Genomic DNA, 24,935 nt, shown 5'->3' on the forward strand with positions numbered 1-24,935 from the left:
CACCCCATGTAATTCCCTCTAGCTTGCAGATAAACTGTGTTAGGGCTAATATAAGGCCAGATCAAGGAAACAGAAAAGCTGGCATGCTATCCTGGGTTTGAGGGAAAGGGGCATGCTGATGGGGGAGAAAGATCCTCAGGGGTGTTTTTTTTTTTTTCTGCAGCCCAGGATGAAGGGATGTGCTGAGATGGGTCACAAATTTTATATCAATGAGTATTTGACTCATGCCATTCACCAGAATACAGAGCTCGGCAGAGCTAAGTCTTGCTTGGCAGCTGTACCAGGCCACTGTTGTCAGGAGCAGGAAGGGCCATTAAAGAGAAAGGCCCAAGGAAGTCCGGCTCAGTCATCTCATCACTCTACCCAATTGTCTTTGTAGAACCGATGGTGGGACGTGTGATGACAGATCTACATTTTTTCTTTGCCGATGAAGACCCCTTAAGATCCGTCTCCTAGACCTTGATATCGAGCATCACATAAATGAGGGCAGGTCTGTCTACCCTTGAGTCATCATCTGCCTCAGGGCTACTTGCCACCCAGCAGGCCTTCCCCAACCTGCCTTTTCACACGTAGGCGGAGTCACTGGACTGAGTCCTGCCGAAGTTGGGAACACTGACTCGTGGCAGGTCTTTGTTACGTATCTCATAGACCGACTTTCTCTTGGCCTGGGCCCCACGGACAGCGAGTTTGATCTTGCGCCATCCCAGATGGTTAAGTTCAGCCAGATTGAGCACCACACAAATGCCGCTCACAGCAAACATAAACACCAGAAAGACTGTCTTCTCAGTAGGTCTAGACACATAACATTCCACCTCCTTGATGCAGGGGTATCGGTTACACTCATATAACCCCGGGACACTGAAGCCATATAGAAAGTATTGGCCCACCAGAAACCCAATCTCCAGAGCATTTCGGAACACCACTTGGATGATATAGAAGCGAGAGATACCTTCCTGTCTTCGGAGCTTGGACCTTGCTGCTGTGCGCAGCCCTGATGGGTGTGGAGTCAGCTCTTTAACCTCTAAGCAATCTGGTTCTGTCTCCTTGCTGGTGTTCTCTGTGTTCTGCAGCACCCCGTTGACAATGGCATTTTGCAACTTCTTATCTTCTCGTTTGCTCCCACTACTGCCCCCAACCCCAGTTCCTCCAGGTCCCCCTATAGACTCAGTGGGGTCTCTGTCCAGGGCCAAGAAGACAGTAGAGTACCGGCGTTCGCGCTGCTTGGCTGATTGGTGCACAGAATAGGTGATAAAACAGAGACTGGGGGTGCACACCATTATGATCTGGAAGACCCAGTAACGTATATGGGAGATGGGAAAGGCGCGGTCATAGCAGGCCTGGTTACAGCCGGGCTGCAGGGTGTTGCACACAAACATGGTCTGCTCATCATCGTACACCGTCTCCCCCACAATGGCCACAATGAGTATCCGGAAGATCACCACCACAGTCAACAGGATCCTGAGCAGAGGAAAAGGAGGGGGGGAGAGAGGTTCTCATAGGCTAAGTCACTGATGGGAAGTCCCTGATCTTTCCTGTTTTCAGTGTTTACCAGTCCTTGGACGGGGGAGCTGTCCACCCTTGAGTGGTACTGAACTGAGAGCCTGGAAAACGACTTTATCTCTTCCTTATCTGCTTGGTGCTGGTAAGCTTGGAATACTTCATATTACAAAGATCTCACATCTGCACAATTTCATACACTGTTTATGGTCCTTTTGTGATGTGTATATTTCAGCTCTATATGAAGAATGTCTAGAGACTCTAAACACATCTTTACTCTGGCCAATGCATGTAGAATCTTTTACAGAGAATGTGTGTTTGAGGGTCTACACATGGGGTGAGCATTGAGCCCTACATGTGTAAGTACTAGTCTCAACATATAGAACTTAATTGTCCATAGAAACAGTTATGAATACAAAACTCACATGTCTATATACATAAAGAGATAGCTGCAGGTAGAGAAAAATATGAATAAATAAATATATATCCTACACATACATATGTGCATATATACATACATATAGATATCCACAAAAAGAAGCCAGCTATGTGTACGGCTCTCTGGCATTAAGTTTTAACGGAGAACAGAGTCTAGCTTAATAAATATCTGTTAAAGAATGATGCATCTGCTGTGATGAGCAAATCCATCTCCCCACTTGCCCTTCTCTGTCCAAATGCAATTCTGCCTTCCTTGTAGATTCTATTTAGGGAACCAGATGGAGATTGGCGCTGACTCTGGAGAGTGGGGGTACCAGGACTGAGTCCACAAGTCCTTTTCTGATGAGGGAAGCGTGAACCCCTTCCCCCTGTGGTGCTTTATAGAGAAAGTATGGGGGAGCTGGTCAGGAGTAACTGGAGGAGGGGGGCGTCACTGGGCTTCGGGTAATCCCTTAATGCAGGCAATACTAGCACTTGGACAGAGGATGGGGAGGAGGCAGAGGGCCAGCTGGGGGTCTGAGGGTCCTTAGAGATGGGAGAAGATATTCCCAAGGGCCGCCCGACGGGCCCGCTGACGGCTGGCTTGGTGCCCTTACCTCCCGATCATAGTGGAGTGCTGCTGCACCGCGGCTTCCAGCAGCCTCTCCAAGATGGTCCATTCCCCCATCGCTGTGCATCCGGAGGCAGCAGACAAAGACTGGGCAGTACCGGGCACGTTCCTGGTCCTGGCCCCTCCCCGGGCCGCACCTCCTGACCGGGGAGCGAATTGCCCCCAATTAAAGAAGCAAACAAAAAATGTTTTAAAAAAAAAATCCACGAGCCCCTCCCCCTTTTATTGCACTTAAAAAAGGGGAGTAGGGGGAAAGCAATCTATGCGCGTCCCGACCAATGGGGCTGTTGGCGCGGTGCGGAGGAGCTGGCCAGCACCCCGCTGCCGTCCGGGAGTCAGGTTGACTCCCGCAGTCTCCCGGCGAGGGGCGGGGCTGGGTGGCAGCGTGCAGGTGGCCGAGCTCCTGCCCGCGGGAGACTGGTCTCTGCGCCGCCTTCCCCGAGATCTTGCGGTCTGGATCCGCGCACCGTCCCCGGTGCCTGTCACTGGAGCGGGCACCTGGCGCTCCCGCGCTGCTGCGGCGCGCAGAGCTGGCTGCGGGGCTGGGGAATCCGCGGCCACCGCCTCTAATCCGCCCTTAAGTAGTCTCCGCCTGCGTCACGCCAGGTCGGCGGAGGGGAGCAGAGCGCGGCGTGCCGCTGTCGCCGAGCGTCGGAGCCCGAGGGGCCGCGGCCGCGCGCTGCGGGGGGGAGGAGACGGTCTGGAGTCCCCCGCTGCGCCGGGAATGGGGAGACCAAGGACTGCAGCGCCCCTTGGGGCTTCTGGGGCTCCCAGGTAGCCTCACCTGGCCGCCGGCCTCCCGCAGGAGGAGCAGACTCGTAGGTGAGTGAGGAGGGACCCGAGTAGGTAGCTTAGCTTGTCCCCGCCTGTCCCTCACCTTTAGCTTTAGGCCTTCTGAGACACCACTGAAATTCCTTTTCTAGATGGTAGAGCTGGTTGGGGGAAGGGCTCTTTTTAGCCCTTACTGGGAGAGGACAGCCTTCCGCAAGAGTGCTGCAGAGGGTCCTGGCTTCGGTGAGCTGATCAGATGCTGGAGTGAGAAAGATCCAATGAGACTCCCTGCTGGCTGACGCCTGAATGCAGGTGTGAAGGTGTTCTGAGCATGAAGGTCTGGACACAAAGTATTTGCCAACCAAACAGGTGCCTAGCAGCGAGCCAGTGGACTGGCCACGATGAGTTCTCATTTCTCCCTACACAGATTAGGAGGCTGTGTTTTTATCTGCACGTAACTGATGCGAGTAGGGGGTACTCTTCAGATTAGCACGGTCCAGTCTGAATTTAAGGAAATTCAGCATTCATCTAGCAGAAACAGCAGCTCGCAATCTCACCCCACCCCCGACTCTCCTTATTCAGCCTTTGCTTTTCTCCCTCCCTCAATGAGCAGATTCTAGAAGCGGTTTTTAAATTTACATTTTGTTGTCGGTTCCATCTACAGCACCTTACTTAATTGGTCCCAGGAAAATTCAAACAATCACACCAGGCTGCTAATTAGCTGAGGGTCAGTTTTAGGAGACATCAAAGTTGGGAGTGTTTCCTATAAATACCAAAAGCACAATGAGTTAGGGACTTGTCATCCTTCCAAAAATCTGACTGGGAAAGGGTTGCTAGCTGGTCTTAGGAATATAATGCAGCCTTAATTACCCTCAGGGAGCACACACATATGTATATTATATAAGCTACACTAGCATGTGCTTTGAGTCTAGAACAACTGAGTCAGTTGGGTACCTGGTGGTCCTGAGACTGGGAGGAAGGGTGCAGAGTAGGACTCAGAGTTCCCACACATGCCCTTCTGCATGCATAATGCTTACAGACAGAACACAAGCTTGAGCATCTGAGGAATGACTGCACCAAGATTGTCTCTTGGGGTTGACGCTTCTAGCCCAAGGAAGCAGATCTTCATGGAGTCCATCAAAGATGGGGAAATATGGAGGAGATAAAGGGAATGTTATGGTTAAGGCAGGGGTAGCTTCACCCTCTTGGCAGAAAAACATGTTTGAGAATAGAGACAGAAAGAGTTTTTTCCAGTTGGCTAACAGATGGGATGGTGATTCCCTCATCTCAAATGTGATACACATTCCCAGGTTTTCTCTTTGCTCCCTTGAGTCCCTATATTTGCTCCATCTATGGCAGACATTTTTGGAGTAAAGAATCGTAGAGAGAAAAAGAATGAGAAAGTACCAAAGGCAATCTGTTTAACTGCCTTTAAATGTCCCTTAATAAGTTGTATAACTCAAAATCGTCTTCTGTGCTTAGGTCTTGCCAAACCTTTATAGACAGTGAGTCTAATGCAAACTTCAATCACTAGGCTATGACTGAATTGTTAATCATCAGCTTATTATTTTTAAATATGCTTCAATATGACACATGAAAGACACACATATACCATTGGTATATTAATACCCCCAAAACACTTCTATGTAAAACTTATGACACACTAAGTAGTTTGTTTTTAAGGCTACAAAAACTTATTCTTACCACCATATTTTTAAAACAACTGTTTTTACTTTATTTATTGAAATTTTAGTTGTCAGCTGTACTACAATAAACAGAAAAAGCATAAACCCTAGTTTCTGTGTTAAACTGTATGAAAATACATTTAGGAAACCGAAATTATAGACAGTAAGAAACTTCCATGGGACAAAAACAATCTTAAAATGTTCATCAATTAAATTTCATTACTTTAATTTTCAAACTTTTGTAGTTCCAAAGGTCAAAAGCCCATTGAGGGAATGTGCAAGAGGTGTAGAAATGATATCTAGAAAGAAAATGCAAATGTCACTCCAAAGATTGGGACTACAAAATCCAGAAAAGATCCAACTTTTGACTATTTTTATTTTCAGAAATCATGCATAAGTTGTTTAACACATCTATGTTTCCCTTCCTATTTTGAGCCCAATCTACTCCATTTTCAATGAATAATTTGCCTTGATTGTTCTGCATTAAATATAAAGAGGTTCTATGTACAGCTGGACATCTCCGAGCTTCCTCGGGGCATTATTTCATCTGGCTGGATTCTGATTTCTCAATTCCCCTCTGATTGAAACTACTTATTTAAGTCAACTGAAAAGTTCCTCCCATTAATTCTAATTTGAAGCTCATTCTACTATACTAAAGCAAGGGCATCAGTTGAAAATCAAATATAGAACATATAGAATTAACCTTAGTGTTCGGTAAACCACCTGGGTAGGTTAAGAATACAGACACTGAGTTCCCATATCAGATTGCTAAATTAAAGTCTGGAACTAAGGGTCAAGTTTTGGAGTTGTTAACAAGCTCTTATCACTTGAAATTTGGAGATTTTTTTAAAATTCCACCTTTGTTAGTATAGGAATGAATCCTAGATATCAGGAAATCTTACCCCATTCTTCACAGATCTGAAAACAGGCCTATCTGTGACTCAGTAAGTGGAAGTTCATAGGGACTGTACATGTTAGAGTGAAGGTATTGGCTTTGGATCTCTTCCTGGACCATAAATCCTTAGGAAACAGAGTGCATAATTCATGCCTCATGGCTTCTTTAGCATACAGTGGCAAATGTGGTATTCAGAGTCTTTGGGAAGACTGAGATAATGTAAAACTGTGAAGACTGTGTGGCCTTTAAAGTGGTTTGGATTATAGAGACATAGGTACCTGTGAGTATCTAAATCACAATGACTTCTGGTTTGCTTACTTTGTAAATCCCAGTCTTAGCAAATAACAATGCCCACTAACCAAGATTGGAAAAGCTTTGTCTCATCTAGAAGGAAAGACTCCAAAGACTAGCAAAGGGTGTGGGTTGAACATTCTGACTCAGAAATGGAATGTAGAGTTATTAACAATGATAAATTCTACTATATGGGTCTGTCTAGATGTGCTCTTATCTTTATATATGCTTAAAACTTCATTTTCTTCAACCACAGGTTCCACATGAACCTGTTAACAACTCCACTCTAAATATCCGGTAAGTGAAACCTCACTGGAACTCCATACTTGTAAAAACGAAGGTTGATCTTTTGACCTCTGCTTTACTGGAACATAAGTTATTGGGAGGACAGAGGGCATGTATTCCTCATGGTGCTTTCCACAGTCTTTAGCATTGTGGAAATCAAGCATTTGTTGGGAGAGTATGGTGAAGACACTCAGGCCATCTAGTTCTTGTGACGTGGGAGAGCTACATGTCTCCTGATTGGAGGTGGTCTCAGTTCTCTTCTGTAATGTAATCATATTTAATACAGAGGAAGAGGGGATCCATTTGCCATGTGGGAATCTTAACGCATTAGGGGTGGCCTGGATTACTCCGGGGAAAGCCTTCTTGCTCACTATTGGTCCCTGCTGCTCTCTTCTCCATTCTTTTCCTCTTCCCTGTGGTCTTGGCACTTCCTGAACTAACCCAGGGAGTGCTGCAGCAGCAAAGCTTAGGCTGCAGCATCAGCATCAGCAAGGTGGCCTTGGAAAGCTGATCAGAGCCCTGGAGGCAGCTCTCCTGGGAAGCACCAACATCTGCAGTCTCCCAGGGTTTGTGTGATGGGGACAGAGACTTCCTTCTCTTTGAGACTGGTCTCCAGGTTAAAGTCTTTCACATTTCATTCACAAACAAGAGTTAACTGAGATTCACTCCCCGCCGCCCCCCCGGGGGGGGGGGCTACATGCATCTGTTCACCAATGAAAACATCCAATTGTCTTCTGATGGGATAAAACTAACCTGTCTTAGGAGACTTAAAAGAATATAAATGGCAAATGAAATTTTACTCTTTGGTGCAAAATGTTGTCTCCCTTTTTATCTTTTGTGTTTCTTCCATATGTTTAAATCTCAGCCCAGATTTTTAGGGAAACGCTTGCCTGGAAAGATGCACAAAATTTACTGTCTCAAAGGGGAATAAAGCTGCTCAACCTACTGATCATAAACAGTCCTAAATATGGCCAGAACTGCTGCCATCTCATGAGCCCAAATTCCAAACTGTGACTTAGCCTCAAGAAATCATGTTTCTAACTGATAGTCAAATCTACCATTTTCCTCCTGCTAGCCTTTTGAATAAGAGTATGTACTCCTTTAAAAAAAAAATCACATGTACAATTTCCCCACTCCTCATTCACCTTGTATATAGAAAATATACCTTACGCAGTAATGTCTCAGGGATCAACGTAATATGGCATTGTGGCCAAAGCAGATGTGTGAAATCACAGCAAATAAATTAACACTCCATTAAGAATCAAATCAGTCCTGCTGACACATAATCTTTCCCGTTTATGTCAAGTCGTGATTCCCATTCACATTGGGAGCTTCCCAGGGAGGCTCATTAGACCCGCAGGAAGAGATTTCTTTTAAGTCAAAGCTATTCAGAAGTTATTCAGCTACAGTGCCAAAGAGCCATCCTGGTGTCTGGGTACCCGCCTCTCCACGATCTCTTTGTCATTGTCCACCCAGAGCCCCAGCCATGCAGAATATAGCTATGTCTCCTGCTGAGTTTCCAGTCTGTATAAAAGAGATGAGGAAATTACAGGGGAAATACATGGATGTGGGTAGGGCCTGCCCTTGAGAAATTGTCAAAGCGGGAGACTATCTTCGGTTGTCATAAGCACCCTGTCTCTGCTTCTTTTACACCAGTGTGATGCTGAAAGTCAGACTTAAGAGTTGGGTTCTTCCTGCTACCTTCTATAAGCTTCCAAAATTATAAGGTGGGATTAGAATGAGTCCGCAGAGGAAACATCTCTAAGAGCTGGAGTTTATGTTCAAGCCTCATGTGGACTTTACTGGTTGCCTGCTTCTTGACTTCCAGAAGTTCAGTCAACATCTGTTTTGTGAGGATTCCAGAGACCTGGAATGGTTTAGTTCAGAGGTCATTTTTTACAATCAAGCTGGCTTCTGCTCTCTCTTAGACACCCAAAGCAAGGACCGCTATGGGGGGGCCTCTTGTTTCCATAGCTGAGTGAGACTAGAGAGGTGCCACTCTTACTTGTCATCCATTCCATGGTCAGTCTAATTCAGCGGTTCTCAATCTGTTGGTTGTGACCCCATTGTGGGTGGTAGATCAGATATTCTGCATATCAGATATTTACATTATAATTCATAACAGCAAAATTATAGTTATGAAGTAGTAATGAAATAATTCTATGGTTGGGGTCACCACAACATGAGGAGTTGTATTTGAGGGTTGCAGCATTAGGAAGGTTGAGACTCTTGGTATATACTTATGTTTTTTACCCTGATAATAGACTGTCCCCTGATTATAGAGTGAACAAATACCCCATATTTGGGACCCACCTTGAATTCATATCCTGTTGTTCATTGACTCCTCCATCACCACGCATCACTCACTCCCACCCCTTACTCCACTACCACAAAGGAAAGTAATCCGATAAAGGAACACACACACACGGGGTGTTAATAACTGATAACCACTTAATGTATTATCCCTCTCAGAGGAATTATCCTTATTTAAGTTGCAAAGCCTTCATCCAAAGAAATGAACATTTTTAGGTAGTTTTTCAAATGTTGTGCTTTAAAAAGTGAATGGCTATTTGGGAGCAAGGGATATTTAAGCCTTTCCAGATAATATACCACAAAAGCACTTGCTTCATTTATTGACCTATAAAGGGTCCAACTTGTGAAAATATGGGAATCACACAAATGCAATGATTCTTATATTTACTGCATCTTAAAATCACCAGGGAGCTTTAAAACCCAGCAGTGCCTAAGCTGTCCTCCAGACCAATTAAATCAGCATTCCTGGAAGTGAAATCTATGCATTTGTATTTTCAAAAGAAAAAATATTTAGTTTATTCTGACTCCAATATGCAGTCAAATTATTTACTGCAATAATGTACACTATTAACTGCAGAGCAGCAATAGCTTTTAACAAGCCTGATGAAGTGGGCTTTTTCCTCGTGATAGGAATGGCTGCTGCTGGACACAAAGCCAGAATTTCATTCTGAAATGTGTTCATGTGGTTCTGTAAGTACTTAATATAATCCACACAGGCTAAGTAGTTAGTTGCTAAACTGAAAACACCCATCTCATTTCATCTCAGTCCACTCCTGGCCATCTGGTCCCCAGTATTTCCATTACAGGGCCATGTGTGTATTAATGAAATGATTGCATCCGATTACATCTTTTATTCAGAGCACAAGAACGGTCCATGAATTTTGTTCTCCAACATTACTGTTTCTGTTATGAATTCAATAACTAAGTTATTCTGTTTCAGGCAGAGGTGGAATTGTTGCTCACTAAGGTAAGAAAATAGATCAAATATGTTACTGTTGATAATAAAATTATAATTTTGCTGCCTAGTAACCATAGGATAGAAACCTCAATCAAAAGTGTAACTGAATTTTAAAATGTCCAAAATGTAGTTTATATTACTGATCAACTTGTTCCAACTGGTGTAAAAGAGGGACCACCAAGTCACTGAGCTAGTCACTTTGCTCTCTAATTTCTCTCAGGTCTCTAGAACAGGATAATCAGAAGGCCACACACCTGGATTATATTATTGTGCAGTTGTTTGGTTGAGTAGGCATCAGAATGAACAAAAATGAATGGAAGGTGACTGAATGGATAAATAGCATAGTATTCACTCTATTAACTAAATAACCTTCCTCCCTACTCCCCATTTGTCAGGAGCATTTTAAAAATCAATAGATGTTCACAAATATCTATTATGTGTCTATACTCATCGATTCAACCACATTCTCCCAAGTCACTAATACTTGATCTCTGCACATGCAGATTTCTGACCCTCTCATTCATTCATTCATTTATTCATTCATTTGTTCAATGAGACTTATTTATTGCTGGCCAAGCAGTTATAATTAATATAAGTCTGTGTGTTTACTTGGGGGACGGGAGTGGGAGAGATTTGTCCTGGCTGCCAGCAGGCCAGGACACAGGAAAACTTCCAGCTACACCTGTGTGCCAAAAAGTGATCATAGTAAGCAGAACAACATGGTCTCTGACTTCATTGAATTTAAAATCTAGTAGGAGAGACATTTGCGTTTAACCAAATAGTAACAAATCAAATAATCTCAAATGCCAAAGTTTAAGTTTAAAATTGGTTTACAAAAAACAAAAACAAAACATGAAGTGATAGCTCTGAGATATACAGTCCATAATGGAGCAGGGAGAGGCTGAGCAACTCTGTGGAGAAGGGTTGGGTGATGGAAGATACTCTAGAGCTGAGATCTAAAGGAGCAGTAAGTGGAACTCAAGTGAAAGAGTGGGAAAGTGGTGTTCTGAGCTGCAGAAACAGCACGGAACAGGCCACAGGTACGATATACTGCACATTCAAAGAACTAAGTGATATCCATGGCTTAGCAAAGCAGAGAGAGGCTTGAGACAAGGCTGGGGAAACAGGTAGGCATTAACTCAAGCAGAATTTAACATGCTAGGCTAAAGAAGCTTAAGTATCCTTCTTAATTGTCACAGGCACCATTTGAAGGCATGTAAGAAAGGAGGGGTACGATTAGGTTTATTCTTTAAGATTAAAAAAATAATTATGTTGTAGTATCTGTGTGTGTATGTGCATGTGAGTGTATCACCCTCAGAGGCCAGAAGAGGGTGTCAGATGACTTGAAGCTGAAGTCACAGGTGACTGTGAGGTACCCCAAGTGGGTGCTGGGAATTACTTGGCTCTCCTATAAGAGTAGCAAGTGCTCTTAATCCCTGAGCCATCTCTCCAGACCCCATCAGGTTTGTTTACTAAAACTCCATGCAGTGTTCTATTTGCATTGCTGTAAGATTTGGGTAGAGATATGTATTTCTTTCCAGTTTCTGTGATCAAATAGCTGACAAGAAGCAAGTTAAGGAGGGCATGTTTGGTTTTTGCTTAGTTTGAGGCAATACTGTTATCATACTGAGAGAGACATGATGGCAGGATCCTTAGGCTGGATGGTCACTTTACATCCTCAGTCAGGAAACTGAGAGTGAATGGAAAGTGGTACTGATCTGTAAAATGCCACCCCATCCTAAATCAGTGACTACTATTTCTCCCAAAGTTTCCACAGCAAGGCTATACCTTCCAAAGGCCCCACAACTCTCTCAAACAGTGTCATCAGCTGGCCAAATGTTCAGATATGTGGTTATATAGGGCATTTCACAGCGACCACTACAGAGAGTGAGCAAGAATAGAGGCAAGGAAAGAGTGGGATACTGCTACTGCGATTCAGCTGGTCAGACTCGATGTGTATCCTCATGCACATACCTGTCTTCCTTCAAAGATTATGTGTACACCAAAGAAACGCATCTCTAGATCTAGCAAACGATTACATCTACCACCAGGTAAATGAGTCACATGACTTCTCAGAAAACATCCCAGACTTGTAATGTTAATTACATAGGAAACAAATAGGCCCTCATTATAATGGCCAACATAAACCACAAGTGGATAAGTCTTAGTGGATAAATCACCTATTGTGATGCCTCATTCAAACTTGTTCATCTTTGCCCACTGTAAGCAAATCATTGAAGACAGCTCCATGGCATTCAAAGACACAGTAAGAATGGCCACCCCCATTAAAGAGTTCAGGCTTCTCTGTTCTTTCTCTCTCTCCTTCTACTCCTCCAATTAAAGTCCAAGTTTGCCTCCATTCTATAGATCTGCAAAGTCTAGAGGGAAGTCTAGGTGGAGAGTGGGGATCTTTACAGGAAGAAATGTGCTAAGACATTAATATTTGGCAATGTCTTGAAATTTATTTTGAGATGGAACAACTGTCATATAGAACTAAAGAGTTCAACTACCAAGTAGGACTAACATGGCTATTAACAAACAATCCTAAAGAGAATAAAATGAAAGTTGTGTCTTTAAGAAAACACACACTTGCTCCAATCATGGTGCCATACCTCAAGAGTGTTTCTGAGCTTCCTCTTTGGGGGCTGTCTCCAGAGTCCATTGTTAGTAGATAAGAAAACTCTCATTACTTAAAATAGTGACCTTGTTTCTTTACTACAGGTAATATGAGCCACCTTGGTTACCCATGTGTATTTTCACGAGTAGATTCTGAAAATGCATGTCTTAATAAGACTAAATTTTAAAGATATTTTAAAAGAATGGCTTGCCCCTGCATTGCAGAGCTGGTAACTGTGAGGTCGAGTCTAATTTCCTTCTATTTCTATGAGTTACAAGTTGGGAAGGTCCTTCATGCTGGCCATTAGTACCCAATGGCTTCCAGCTATTTGCGGAATCAATCTTCTCTTCAGAGGATGAGTTTGCCATTATTGAGGATACTTATAAATACTTTCACCAGCTCCAGAGAAAAATCACAATCATGAGTCAGCAAGTGCCTAAACTACAGTAGCAGCAGGCAGTACTGTCACATGACCTTCCAGGTGCATGAAGAGCCACAGTGTAGTCTGGGGCACTTCACCCTGTCAAATGCCTAGTTGGTGATGCACTAGGGAACATTTTCTGGTGAATGGGTAAATTATGCTGAATAGGTTTCAGTTTCATTCAGAGTATATTCTGGTTAGATCCAGGGCTCGGTGGTAGAGTGCCCAGGCCCTTAATTCCATCTCCAACACTGCTCATGTCTATAAGGGCACACATACACATAGGCATATACACACCATGTTTCTAGGTAAGCATTGAGTCACTAAATCACACCTCATTCCCAGGACTATATTCAAAGTGATAGTATAGTTATTTACATATGTCATTAGGTAGAGTCTTTAAAACTTAAAAAAATAGAGAAAATTAATTATCCAAAGCAGAAATTTATGTGAGTGTATGTGTGTGTGTGTGGGGGGGTGTTGAATATGACAAAGATTTGGAGAACTTAGTCTGTGTTAAGAGAGGATTGAATGGATTGTTGCAGTGATGCCTGTAATTAAACATTCAGGAGAATTTGGACTTCAAGGCTAGTCTGGTCTAAAAAGCAATACTCCCATCACAAAAAGAAACCACAGAGATGGCTTGTTGCTTTCTCTCTTTCCTCTTCCACAATACTTCATGTGTCTTGCCAACTATTGAAGAAATAAAGGAGCTCCCATACTGAAATTTATACACTACAGGCATTGTTGTAACTTCTCAGTGGAATACAAGATGAATACTTAAATCCCCAAGCACTTTTTAAAGGATCAATATCATGTCTAATTCTCCTAAGAATCCTTGAGAAGGAAGGATCGGACATCACTAAACTTGGCAACAATACCGAGACGTTTATCTACAGCTGAGAACACTGCTGATCTTCATATATTCACCCCACAGACATCTAGATGTCAAAATACTGACAGGATTAATTATTGTCTTTTAAAGTCCTCTCCTATTTGCTTGTCCTCCAGATCCTCTCTTTCCCATTATGTGCTTGGCTCTGCACCTTGGGATGCTGATCTTTGCTGATGACTTCTTTGAGATTGCATTCAGATTTGACCAGTATGGTGTCCTAGCCAAAGATGAAAGGATTGAAGGGTCATGAGGTCAGGCAGTGACTCCTTCCTGCTTGGTGATGTTTCCAGTGAACGTCTGTGACTACAGTTTCTGCCATGCCCTTCAAATCTTACAACATTCTGGTAATTTTATTTTTCTCCCTGTGCCCTCAAACCGTCAGGTAGTGATATCTTCCCACTGTTGTTACACCTTGGGTATCTGAGCATCTATCTCGTGTTGACTTCTGTACATCTTTTGTTCATTGAAAACTTTCTTCAGAAATCACAACTGAGTCATCTGATTCCTGTGGGGCCCTAATTGATCTACTACTGCCCTTACTTAGTTTTTTTTTTTTTTTTATGAAAGACTGACTTAAAAATATAACCTAGCTCCTCAAACTAAAGTCTAGAAATTCATTCATATTTTTTCAACTATTCATCAACCCATGATGACCCATTTATCCCCTAAGGATCTCTAAAAGCACTCTCTTCCCCATTTCCCTTCTTCCTTCATAGCTTATTTGATACAGACCCTCTAAAAGTGCCTATTTATCTCCCGAACTCTTTTTCATGCTACTAATGGAATTGACATTTCTATGACGTGCTCTGACCAAACCATCTGCCATTCTCCAGTAGTCCTTACAGTCCTAGGAGTTGTTTGGACCGCATACAGGGGGTTTCTTAGAATTTGGCCCATGCTTACCTCTCTTGTCTACCCACCTGTCCTGTTTCCACACTGCCTTCACTCTTACCACACAGAGCTTCATATAACTTCAAAACCTGATGCACTATTCCTTCCCACATTACCATGTGCCACCTCTGCCAAGAATGCCCATCCCTATCCTTTTTCTCTGACAGTCTCTGGCACAGTGTCCCTAAACCTCTTTCTATGCTATAACTTTAGAGGCATTAACAAGGCCACACAATGAACACAATGATTCTGCAGATGGGTCTTCTCTAGTTTCTCAAGTTCCAGAGCAGGTCCTGTGATGAAGATCGAGGCAGAAATCTTAACAGAAATAGAGTAGGCATGGTTGGGAGCTAAGTGCTTTTGTATATTCTTAAATCCGTCTGTCTTTCTTCATCTCTATCACTACCTGGTTCAGGTCACTTACCATTTTTCCATGAATAATTCAGTAGCCTCCTTGCTGACCTCCCTGCTTCCAGCCTTCCCCCTCTAATGCACCCATCATACTGCAATGAGCGAGCACGCATTGCAAGCCCCACCCTTTCTTTCCACATTAATATTATACAATTCAAGAACCCAGACTCTCTAGGACTTGAATCCTCATATAAACTAGCTTTTGTAGACCTGTTCACTTTCATCTCTGACAGATCCTCCTCTACACTCGGACTGGACTGAAATAGCTGCTGTCCCCCTAATTCATCATGGTGCTTGTGTCCCAGGACATCGTGTCACTGCCTGGGAACTCTTTCCTGAAGCTGCTTCCTCATGCTGCCTGCTTCTCTAAGTTCAGTCCTGGTGCATGTCCAAGAAGACTCCCCTGCTCCCCCCACCTTTCTCCAGCCACTTTTTGGCTGTACCAGGTGCTCCTCCTAGCATATCACTTCCCGTGATCTGCAGTAGCACCTCTCACGACTACACTGCAAGCTTCTCTGATGCACAGCGTTGTTTCTCTTGTTCTGCTTTCATCTTACTTTTATATGCTTCCATGCCTAGTACTGTCCCTAGCATGGGACAGATGCTCAAACACTTCCTGAGTGAAGCTTCAGAAGTAGGACAGCACTAAGACAGTGATGGGAGAGAAAGCGATTTTGTGTCCAGATTTCTCCATGTCCAGTAAAATCCACATATCCTTCCCTCTGACACCGCCTTTTCTGAGACTCTTTGCTGACCTTAGCCTCTTCCTTATGTGGGTCTAGTACCCTTTGAGGGTATCTGTTTTCGAAGGGAGAATGACATATGAACGTGATAGATTTGAGCCTAAATCCTGCTATGTGGTTATTTCTAGAGCTAAATGACTTTGCTTTTTTGAGAGCTAATTTTCTCCAGTTAGAAGGCCAATAATATAACTGGGTTGAGTACACGACAAATTGCTTAGTACATAGGAAGTGCTCCATTAATACAAGTCTCTAATACTTTTTGCCTCTTGTCACTTTGATAGGATTTAGAACCACTATGAACATTTCTTTGAGGAATTTGATAGATTAGTTTAACTGAGGTGGAAAGACTCATCCTAAATGTGGACAGTGCCGTTCCATGAGCTGGAGTCTCAAATTTACTTAAAAGGAGATTGCTGGCTAGGTAACCGCCATCATTCCTATGACTGTGGACAGAATGTGGCCAGCACACTCCTGCCTTCATGACCTCCCTGTAATTTACTGGAGAATTGTGACCCAAATAAACTCTTCCCTGAGTCACTTTTGTTAAGTATTTTGTCTCAGCAATACAGAAAATAAGCAAACATCCTGCTCCCACACTCTGTACACACCCCAACTTCTTGGTTACTTTGTCCTTGGATTTAAAGTGAAGGATTGTGCCTTTACAATCCACCAGAGCACAGGGACATGCTTATGTTAGTTCAGTAAATAAAATTCTTGATTTTACTGATTATCAACCTGGGATTTAGAGAGATTAAGTGACCTGCTTAAATCTTACAGCTGGGAAATGGCTCAGCCCCAAACCACAACCCCAAAGTAGTACACAGAGCAGTGTTTATTTTGTTCAGTTGCATGAAGCCATGGGATTAATATATACATATCTCAGACCAAGGTCCTTGGGTATATCAGGCAAACACTCTGCCACTGGTAACATCCTCTACCCTCCTTTTACATTTTATTTTGAGACAGAATCTCCCAAAGTTGCCCAGGCTGGGCTTGCAAGCTTGGAGCTTGAAGTCTACTGGTTCAGCCTCCTGAGAGCTAGGTTTATAGAACTTGTGTTCCAGCCCAGTTACAAATTTTTTCTAAAATGCCTTTAATCTGCCTTTTTTCTCTTCTGTTCTAAAAATTTACAGTGACATGCTTCAGTGTGAATCATCTGCTTTATCAATGAAGCTAGAAACTCAGAGGCCCATTTCAATTAAAAGAAAATCTTGCATGCCTCCATTCTGGGAAAGGGCCTGCGGCTTATTTTTGATGGTTTCTTTTACATCTTCACTTTCTCTTGTTTTATTGTTTCCTCCTGGGAATTGTCACATAGCTCTTGACTAATCCAACCTGCTGATTTTTGTGTTTTCCTTAATTCTGTATATCTTTGCTCTACTTTCTTGGAAATTACCTCAATTTTTTTCTTCTATTTTTGTTGCATTTCTTTCTTTAATCATACTGTTAATGTCTAAGAATTCATTTGTACTGACTTTTCTCTTCCTATGGAGAATTTTTTTTCTTTTTTTGATGCATGTGTTATGTGTGTGTGTGTGCGTGCGCGTGCGTGCATATGTATATACATGAAGGTCAGAGGTCACACAGGTACCTTTCTCAGTCAGCACTGGTCTTGTTTTAAGGCAGGGTCTCTCACTGAACCTGGAATTCACTGATTTGGCTGCACTAGTTAGACAGTCAGCCGTGGGGGTCCTATTGTCATGTCACCAGCACTGAGGTCACAGGTACACATGTCACCACACCCGGCTTTTTACATGGGTGTTCTGGATCTGAACTCAGGGCCTCATGCTTCTACAGCAAGCACTCTACCAAATGAGCCATGTTGCTAGCCTTGAGAATGATTTTTTTTGTTTTTTGGTTTTTGGTTTTTTTCGAGACAGGGTTTCTCTGTGTAGTTTTGGTGTCCTGGATCTCAATCTGTAGACCAGGCTGGCCTTGAACTCACAGAGATCCACCTGGCTCTGCCTCCCGAGTGATGAGATTAAAGGCGTGCACCACCACCGCCTGGCAAGAATGACAAATTTTGAAGTTTACTTATCTTCTGCTGCAGTCTTTTCTGCCTCTAAAACTATTTTAAGTTTGCTTTGAACTCCACATTTTACATTAATGGCTTTACTTCTCGGATATCTGCTTGTCAACTCATGTCTGAAAGTGAATAAAGCACTAAGAAACTGGTTGGAAACATGTGTGAATGGAACCTGCTGGCTTTGGGCTTTAATACAGAGCCATGGTTCTCGGTCAGAGGAAAGACACTGGGATGGTCCTGACACTGGGAGATTGGGAGATGGATGCTAGTGGTGTCTAGAGAGTTGAGACCAGACATGATCCCCACTGTCTGATGATGTGCACTCTGGCTCCTCATAGCAACAACTCTCCTGCTCAGCTCATTGGACCACTGAATTAGGAACCCCAAGACAGTACTATTTGTCTCTCTGTTGGTCTGATGCGAGTCATCAGATAGGAATCTACTAGTCTCCTGCTTGGACAGTCCAGGCTTAGATTCCACATTCTGTGAGCTGAGGGTAGGGGGTAATTTCAATCCTCCTGCTCTTGGCTACATTTTTATTCTTGTTCACCCTTAATTCTTGCAGCTATTCTATAGTTAACTGTCAGTCATAATCGGCTGTCTGTCTACTTTTCAGTTTCCTTTTCTCTTTGATCTTAGGAATTTATGCCATCTTAAAATTGCTTTGTTATTCAAATTATTGTAATTTCTGAAGGAAATGGGAGGAAATCCATGTGTTCTCTCCCTTATGATTGAAATCTCAGGATTTTATTCTTCCAGTTGATACATACACTGGTATTCTCTAGTAAGGGAAGCCTAAACAGAACAAAGCAAATGAAAACAATGCATCTGCATGAATACCTGCTACATAGAAAGTACAGTGTCTGTGCTATAGTGAATTTTCCTTGCCAGTTTGGAGGCACACTATCAGGTGGGTTCTGATATCAGTGGTCATTTGATTCCTTTCCTTCTCTTAAAGAAATCTCTTGGCTATATACAGTCTATAGGTTTTGGTGTAATAGGAGCAGAAAACAATTTAAAGCTAAGCCCAAGAGAAAACAAGAACCCAAACACAGTGTACTAGAAATAAAAGAACAGCCTGGATTAATTGACTCACTGAAGTTCTGTGTAAACAGAAACCAGATTTCTTCTGTTAACCAACTACCAGAAACTCTGAAACAATGACTTCAGCTCAGTGTCACTGACTGCAATTTCCGTAGAAATCTGATTTTCACCGTGGGCCTCTGAAAGCTGGTAGCTCTGGAGGAAACCTCGCCTCTATGAAGGATTTCTATCCGTGCACAGATGTGTGCAATGCCACTGCAGCCGCACTCAGATCTGTTATGAGAGCAGAAAGAGCACTCAGCCATCCTCCCCAAGTCAGTGAGTGCTGCCCATGACTTCTTTACAGTCTCACTGAAGTCTTACATGAAGGCAGACGATACGTTCCATTATGAGAAGGAGAAATTCTACTGTCAAGTAGAAGACAACATTTAAAGCACATTTCCATGGAAGTTGCTATTAAATCAGCCCAGAACAACTGAAACTTGAGCTCAGAATGGTAGGACTTCTCCATTTTAAGAGCTAAAGAAAGAGAATACTTGTATGGTGCCATGGTAACATTATCACATAAAATGGTTCCCTAGAAGAAGATCTCACAGAAACATGATCAGAATACACAATGATCTGGTATTGATTTAGCAAACCAATGGTCAAAGTATTTCATTTTTCTATCATATTCTAATGCTCTTAACTTTAAAAATAGACAATATTCAGCATAAAAGAATTGGGATATGAAAGTACTTAAAGAAAACTATAGTCAGCCTTTTCCTACAGATACGAGCTCTGTCTTACAGTTTTCTGTGTCTCTACAGACCCCCATATTCATGAAGGAAGGCAAAGAAAGGAGAAAAAAGAGAACATTGGTTCAGTTAAAGTCAGCATCATTGGGTGGTGGTGGTGGTGGTCTACAAAGCAAGTTTCAGGACAGCCAGAGCTGTTACACAGAGAAACCCTGTCTCAAAAAACTACAACAACAATAATAATAAAGTCAGCATCATCTCCTGTAGTTGCAGGTGTCCTGGGTGTCAGTTCAGTTCCTAGTTAACACTCTTTCCTTAGCTTACAGTCAGCTTTCTTCTTGTTGTATCCTCTTATGGTGGAAAGGGAGAGAGTGGGACTCATCAAATGAGAAGGAGCGGCAGGGGTGTGAGGAGACAGCTAGACGCTGTTTTTAAATTAAAACAGCATGAATCCCATAATGATGACCCATCTTCATGATTTCATAGAATTACAATGATTTCATAGAATTACAAATGCACAGAACAGGTCCCAGCTCCAAATGTCACCATGCAGGGAGCTTTGGTTCAGCATCCATGCTTATTAAGTGTTAAGATTGTTGTTTTTGTTCTCACTACAAAATACTTGAAATACACAACCTAAGGAAGGAAAGGTTTGTTTTGGCTCATACACCCAGGGGTTTCTGTCTAGGCCAACTGCCCCCTTGCTTTTAGGCCTGTGGTAACCTTACCTCAGGGAGAAGGGCATGGCTGATGAAATCTGTAGCTCAGCATCCAGGAAGCAGAGAAGAAGTGAAAGAGACCAGGGATAGCACATAACCTTTCAGGACATCTTCCTAGTGGCCTTCTTCTTCCTATCTTCTGTTTTCCACAAATTCAGACACCATCAATTATGAATTCATCAACAAATCAATCCATTGATTAGGTCAAAGGTCTCATGATCCAATCACTTCCTTACATCCTCACATCTGAACACTGAAGACCTTCAACACATGAGTTTGGGGGCAATAACTCATATCTAATCCATCTAGAATTTAAATTTGGGTGGCTGAGAATGACAAGCATATTATGTCCATAAAAGTCAGCAAAGGGGAAAAATCTAACAGAAAGTATGCTGAAGCTAAGTATTCTGTAATGTGCATGCATTCCTCTATTAATCTGAAACAAGAGGATCTTGAGTTCAAGGTCAGCCTGGGCTATGTAATAAGTTTAATGCCACCATTTACTTCATAGTCAGACCCTGTTAACAACAACAAAAAAAAAAACCAAATGCAGTAATCCAAAAGATTCACAATAATAAGCTGAGGATGTCTGTCAGTAGGATGGAACTGATTTTCTTTCCAGCTCCACTCCATCCTCTACAGTATCCTAAAGTGTCCCTTCTTCCCTTGGGTGCCTGCCTTCAGCCATAACCAGGATTCCTGCTTCACCACAGAAAAGATTTCTAAAATGAACTCATCCAAAGCAGACTTGAAGATTTTTTAAAATACATTTTTAATATAGATGTTATGAACAAAGTTATTAGACAGGGAGAGAGAAAGAGAGATATAGAGAGAGACAGAGACAGAGAGAGACACAGAGAGAAACATAGAGAGAGAGAGAGAGACAGAGATTGTGACCAGATGATGTGAAGTTCTCCAGAAAGTCACAAGTAGGTTTATTTATCATGGGTATATATAAGATTTTGGTGACATTTAAGTTACACCTAAAGGTTGCTGAGGAACACTTCTCTCCTCAGCATTACTCGAAGAGTGTAGTTTACATTGAGGTTAAAAGTTAAAGAATTTTCTTTTGTGAACAAAACTGATGCGTGGACTTATGAGGGATAGATTTAGGAATACAGGGAAGAGCCTGAACCTCACCTGCCTCAGTGCTAAGTAAGCACAGTGTATTTACCAGCTTTTAGGAGCATATACTGTCTCCTTAGGCAAATTAAGATTTTTGAGTCCATTTTCAGGACAAGCAAGCCAGACCATTCTCATGTTCTCTTCCTATGTTTCCATAATTTTCCCTATCCTTTCTATTCTGCCTCAGAACATATGGGAGTTATGGTAGCTTTCTATATCAGTCTGGGCCTGGGGATGTGAAGGAGGGAAACAGGAGGAGATGAAACTCACTAACAGAATTAAGAGATCGCTATAGGGACAACTGAAAGAACTATCTGTGAGAAAAAGACAGCAAGGATGAGTCCTGTGCATAACAGAACGAACAATTACCGTTTAGAGAGCCGAAGAGGCCTGAATGTGACTAAGTTTAGAATGAAAATTATGAATTTGATTTGGGGCAAGTTGAAGTCAAAATGCCCTTGAGATATTTAAGAGAGCTCCAAGAAGGCTGATGAATATGAAAGTTTGAAACACAAAGTTTAATTCCTGGAATTAAAACCAGGAAAACTGGTCAATGAATTTTCGGGAAGGAATACAGTATGGTATATTCTTGGTGCTGACAAGTTCCCTCGTGACTGATAGGAAAATGCTAACCACTCAAGGACACACAAAATCTGGAGTTTGGAGGAAAGTGAAGAGTGAATCCAGTCAAGAGAGTGTTCTTACTGAAGGCAACAGTAAGCTGTGATGACTGAAAAAAGCCCCCTGACCATATGAGTCCCATGAACCTCGCCTAGGCAGCACTCACTGCCCATTTCCTCCATGACTTCAGCTCTGTTGTCTAAGGATCACGCTGAACCCCATGCACCTCCCCCAAGTAGCAACATCCCCACAAGACCCTACACCCGACCACAGCCTCTAGGAGAATGCTGTGAACCTTCCACAGACTTCTGAGGGTTTGTAGCCTGCTGTGTGAAAGGTTTGTGCTCAGAGGCTGCATCTCCCCCTAGTTGATCTAGGACCACTTTTGTTACCCTGTTTACACATCAACACAGAGTGACCTGAAGACTGAACTCCAAACACCATTCAGCTGGTCCAAAGCCTGACAAATTGTGGCAATAGCAAGCAGATATCCAAATATCTACTCAACAAAGGTGGGATAAATATCCATACCAAAATCACTACCAACCACCTAACTACAGATGTCTAGGTCCCACTGCAAAAACACAAAGAACACAAATAACCAAGTCAACATGTCTCCTCCAGGAATCAGTATTCTCACAGCAATGCTCCCCCACAAAAAAAACAACTTAGATGACACACAAGACAATTATTCCAAAATAGCAATTATAAATATATATGAGGTACCCAGAAAGGATATGAATAAATGCTGGAACAAAGACCATGAAAACACAAACAGCTGAACAAAATATAAACAATTCAAGATATAAAAGTAGAATTTAAAAAGAGATAGGATTTCTGACATTCTGACAAAACCTAACATGAAATAAAACTTGAAAAAAATTCAGTAAATAAAATCAAAAGTCTAATGCAATTCCTCATCAACAGAATGGATCAAGTGGAAGAGAGAACACTGAGGCTTAAAGACAAAATGCAGGGATTGGATGACTCAAAGAAAATAATAAATGTGAGAAAAACCCTCTAGAAATCCAACAGCTAAAATCGAATGTCAGGTTTAGGCAGAGCACTCTCTCATGGAAAGATGAACCTGCGTATTGGTGTGAGACTCCAACTGACCTAGTTTGCTTTTGTTGTTGTGATAAAACACCAACCAAAAACAACGTGGAGAGGAAAGGGTTCATTTGGATTATAGGTTACAGTTTACCATTGAGGGAAACCAAGGCAAAAGCTCAATGTAGGAGCTTGAAACAGTAATGGTAGATTAGTGCTGCTTACTAGTGTGCTCCCCAGACCTAATTGTCTAGAGATGATACTGCCCATGGTGTGCTGGGCTCTTCCACGCCAATTAACTATTAACACCCTACAGACAAACCCACTGATCAAGCCAAAAAAAGAAAATTCTCAATTAAGGTTTTCTCTTCCCAGGTGTGTCAAGTTGACAAGTGAAGGTAACTATGACACCGACAAAGTTTCTTTTTATGGCTCCTGATTTCTTTTTTGAAGTTGGAAAAGGGAAATCTTAAAGAACAAGGAAGAGGAAGGGGAACAGTGAAAGTCATTGTTCCAAAGGTTGAGAGAGGAATTTCAAGACAGCATCAGTTTTTGCATATTTACCTGGTCTGGGCCCAACTCATCTTTAGTTTCACATGTTTGGTCCCCTTATACAAGCACTAATAATTTTTTTCAGTGTTGCGAAGTCTGTGCTTAATTCACTTTGGTTTTTATTCTATAAATGTCTACTCCCTGCTTTAAATCTTCCATACTGCATATGTAACAGACCTTCATGAAATGATGACCAAGTTCTGTTTATAACTTCTGAAACCACCTAGAGTCAGTCATTGTTCAAGTATGCCGAGCAGTGTTTTCTAGAACAGCCTGTGAAGACATGGAAGGAACAATATTGGTAAAGCAGTGAGGCCATTGCTGGTTGAAATAGTTCCAGAGAAACAGGATGGCAGGGAAATGGGTGACTCCTCTGCCTGCTTGCCTGTCTGACTCTTAAGAAGTGAACTGCTGAGTAAGAAGGAAACTTGCTCATTCCTGATTCTCTAGTGAGATTGTCAGGGGCTCTGAGTGAGATTCTTGGCTTTCTTGTATTGAGTACATTCCCAGAACCAGTAGAAGACTTCTAGCTTTCATAAATGGAAGACTTTCTTGGTTAACCCATTGCCAACCCTAGAGGTCAGTTTCTTCACCTACCAGAAGACTCAGTCTAGATTTTCACCTCTCCTTAACCTTTCTTTTTCCAGTGACTTTCTGAGACCTTTCAGAAAACCTCTCACCTGACCTTAAAGAGTCAAACTCAGACCCACCAAGAAGGATTTCTTCCATTAAGATAGAAATCATCTACTTTTGGTAGGCTGGAACAAAGAAGTCATAATTATAAACTACTGGGAGAGATAAAAAAAATTACTATCTACAAAACCATTTGGAAACTGGGTGAAGATACAAGCAGAGTCCATTTTACTACTATTGCTCCTTTATATACATCTAAGCTTTTTTTCTGATAAAATTGTTTTCAAAGATCTCAAAATTTATTACTATATACCAGTTATTTTCAAACTCTTTACCAAAAAGGCAGTTTATGTTGTTGCCTTATACATATGTGTGTGTGCGACAACAGGGCTCCATAAAATATTTGCCTTCACTACATACTTTCCTACTCTCTGCCATGCTTGGTTAATATTGAAGATAGTGTTGGAACCTACATGACTGATTCCAAAATGTGTTCATTGATTGTGTCCCACAATTTGAAATATGAAAATAATCAAATCATTCGTCAAATCTTCTGGTCTACAATTAAACATTTGTCTATTAGCCCGTGTCAAGGGAAAAGTGGCTTTGGGGGAGGGATAGAGGAGAAAGAGCAGTCAAGAAATTCTTGCCTCCCTTTTTGGAAAAGTCAGGCCTGATCTTGGGAGCAGATGTCATCAAGGATTGAC

At 42.3% G+C, this 24,935-nt stretch overlaps 1 protein-coding gene across 1 annotated transcript; it reads right to left on the bottom strand.

Moving 5' to 3' along the window:
* Positions 1 to 563: 563 nt before the first annotated feature.
* On the bottom strand, positions 564 to 2,602 carry Gjd2 (gap junction protein delta 2). The gene is made up of 2 exons (XM_059259516.1): positions 2,532 to 2,602; positions 564 to 1,458 (listed from the first exon to the last, which is right to left on the bottom strand). The coding sequence occupies exons 1-2, from the start codon at positions 2,600 to 2,602 to the stop codon at positions 564 to 566; spliced, it is 966 nt and encodes a 321-aa protein (XP_059115499.1).
* Between the last annotated feature and the right edge of the window lie 22,333 nt (positions 2,603 to 24,935).

This window comes from Peromyscus eremicus, chromosome 4 (assembly GCF_949786415.1).
Source record: "Peromyscus eremicus chromosome 4, PerEre_H2_v1, whole genome shotgun sequence".
NCBI lineage: Eukaryota > Metazoa > Chordata > Mammalia > Rodentia > Cricetidae > Peromyscus > Peromyscus eremicus.

Bases quoted from the DNA above. Each gene is read 5' to 3' on its own strand.
- Gjd2 (XM_059259516.1), bottom strand. From the start codon at position 2,602: ATGGGGGAATGGACCATCTTGGAGAGGCTGCTGGAAGCCGCGGTGCAG. The intron at 1,459-2,531 runs GTAAGGGCACCA...TCCTCTGCTCAG, and splicing joins CACTCCACTATGATCGGGAG to GATCCTGTTGACTGTGGTGG.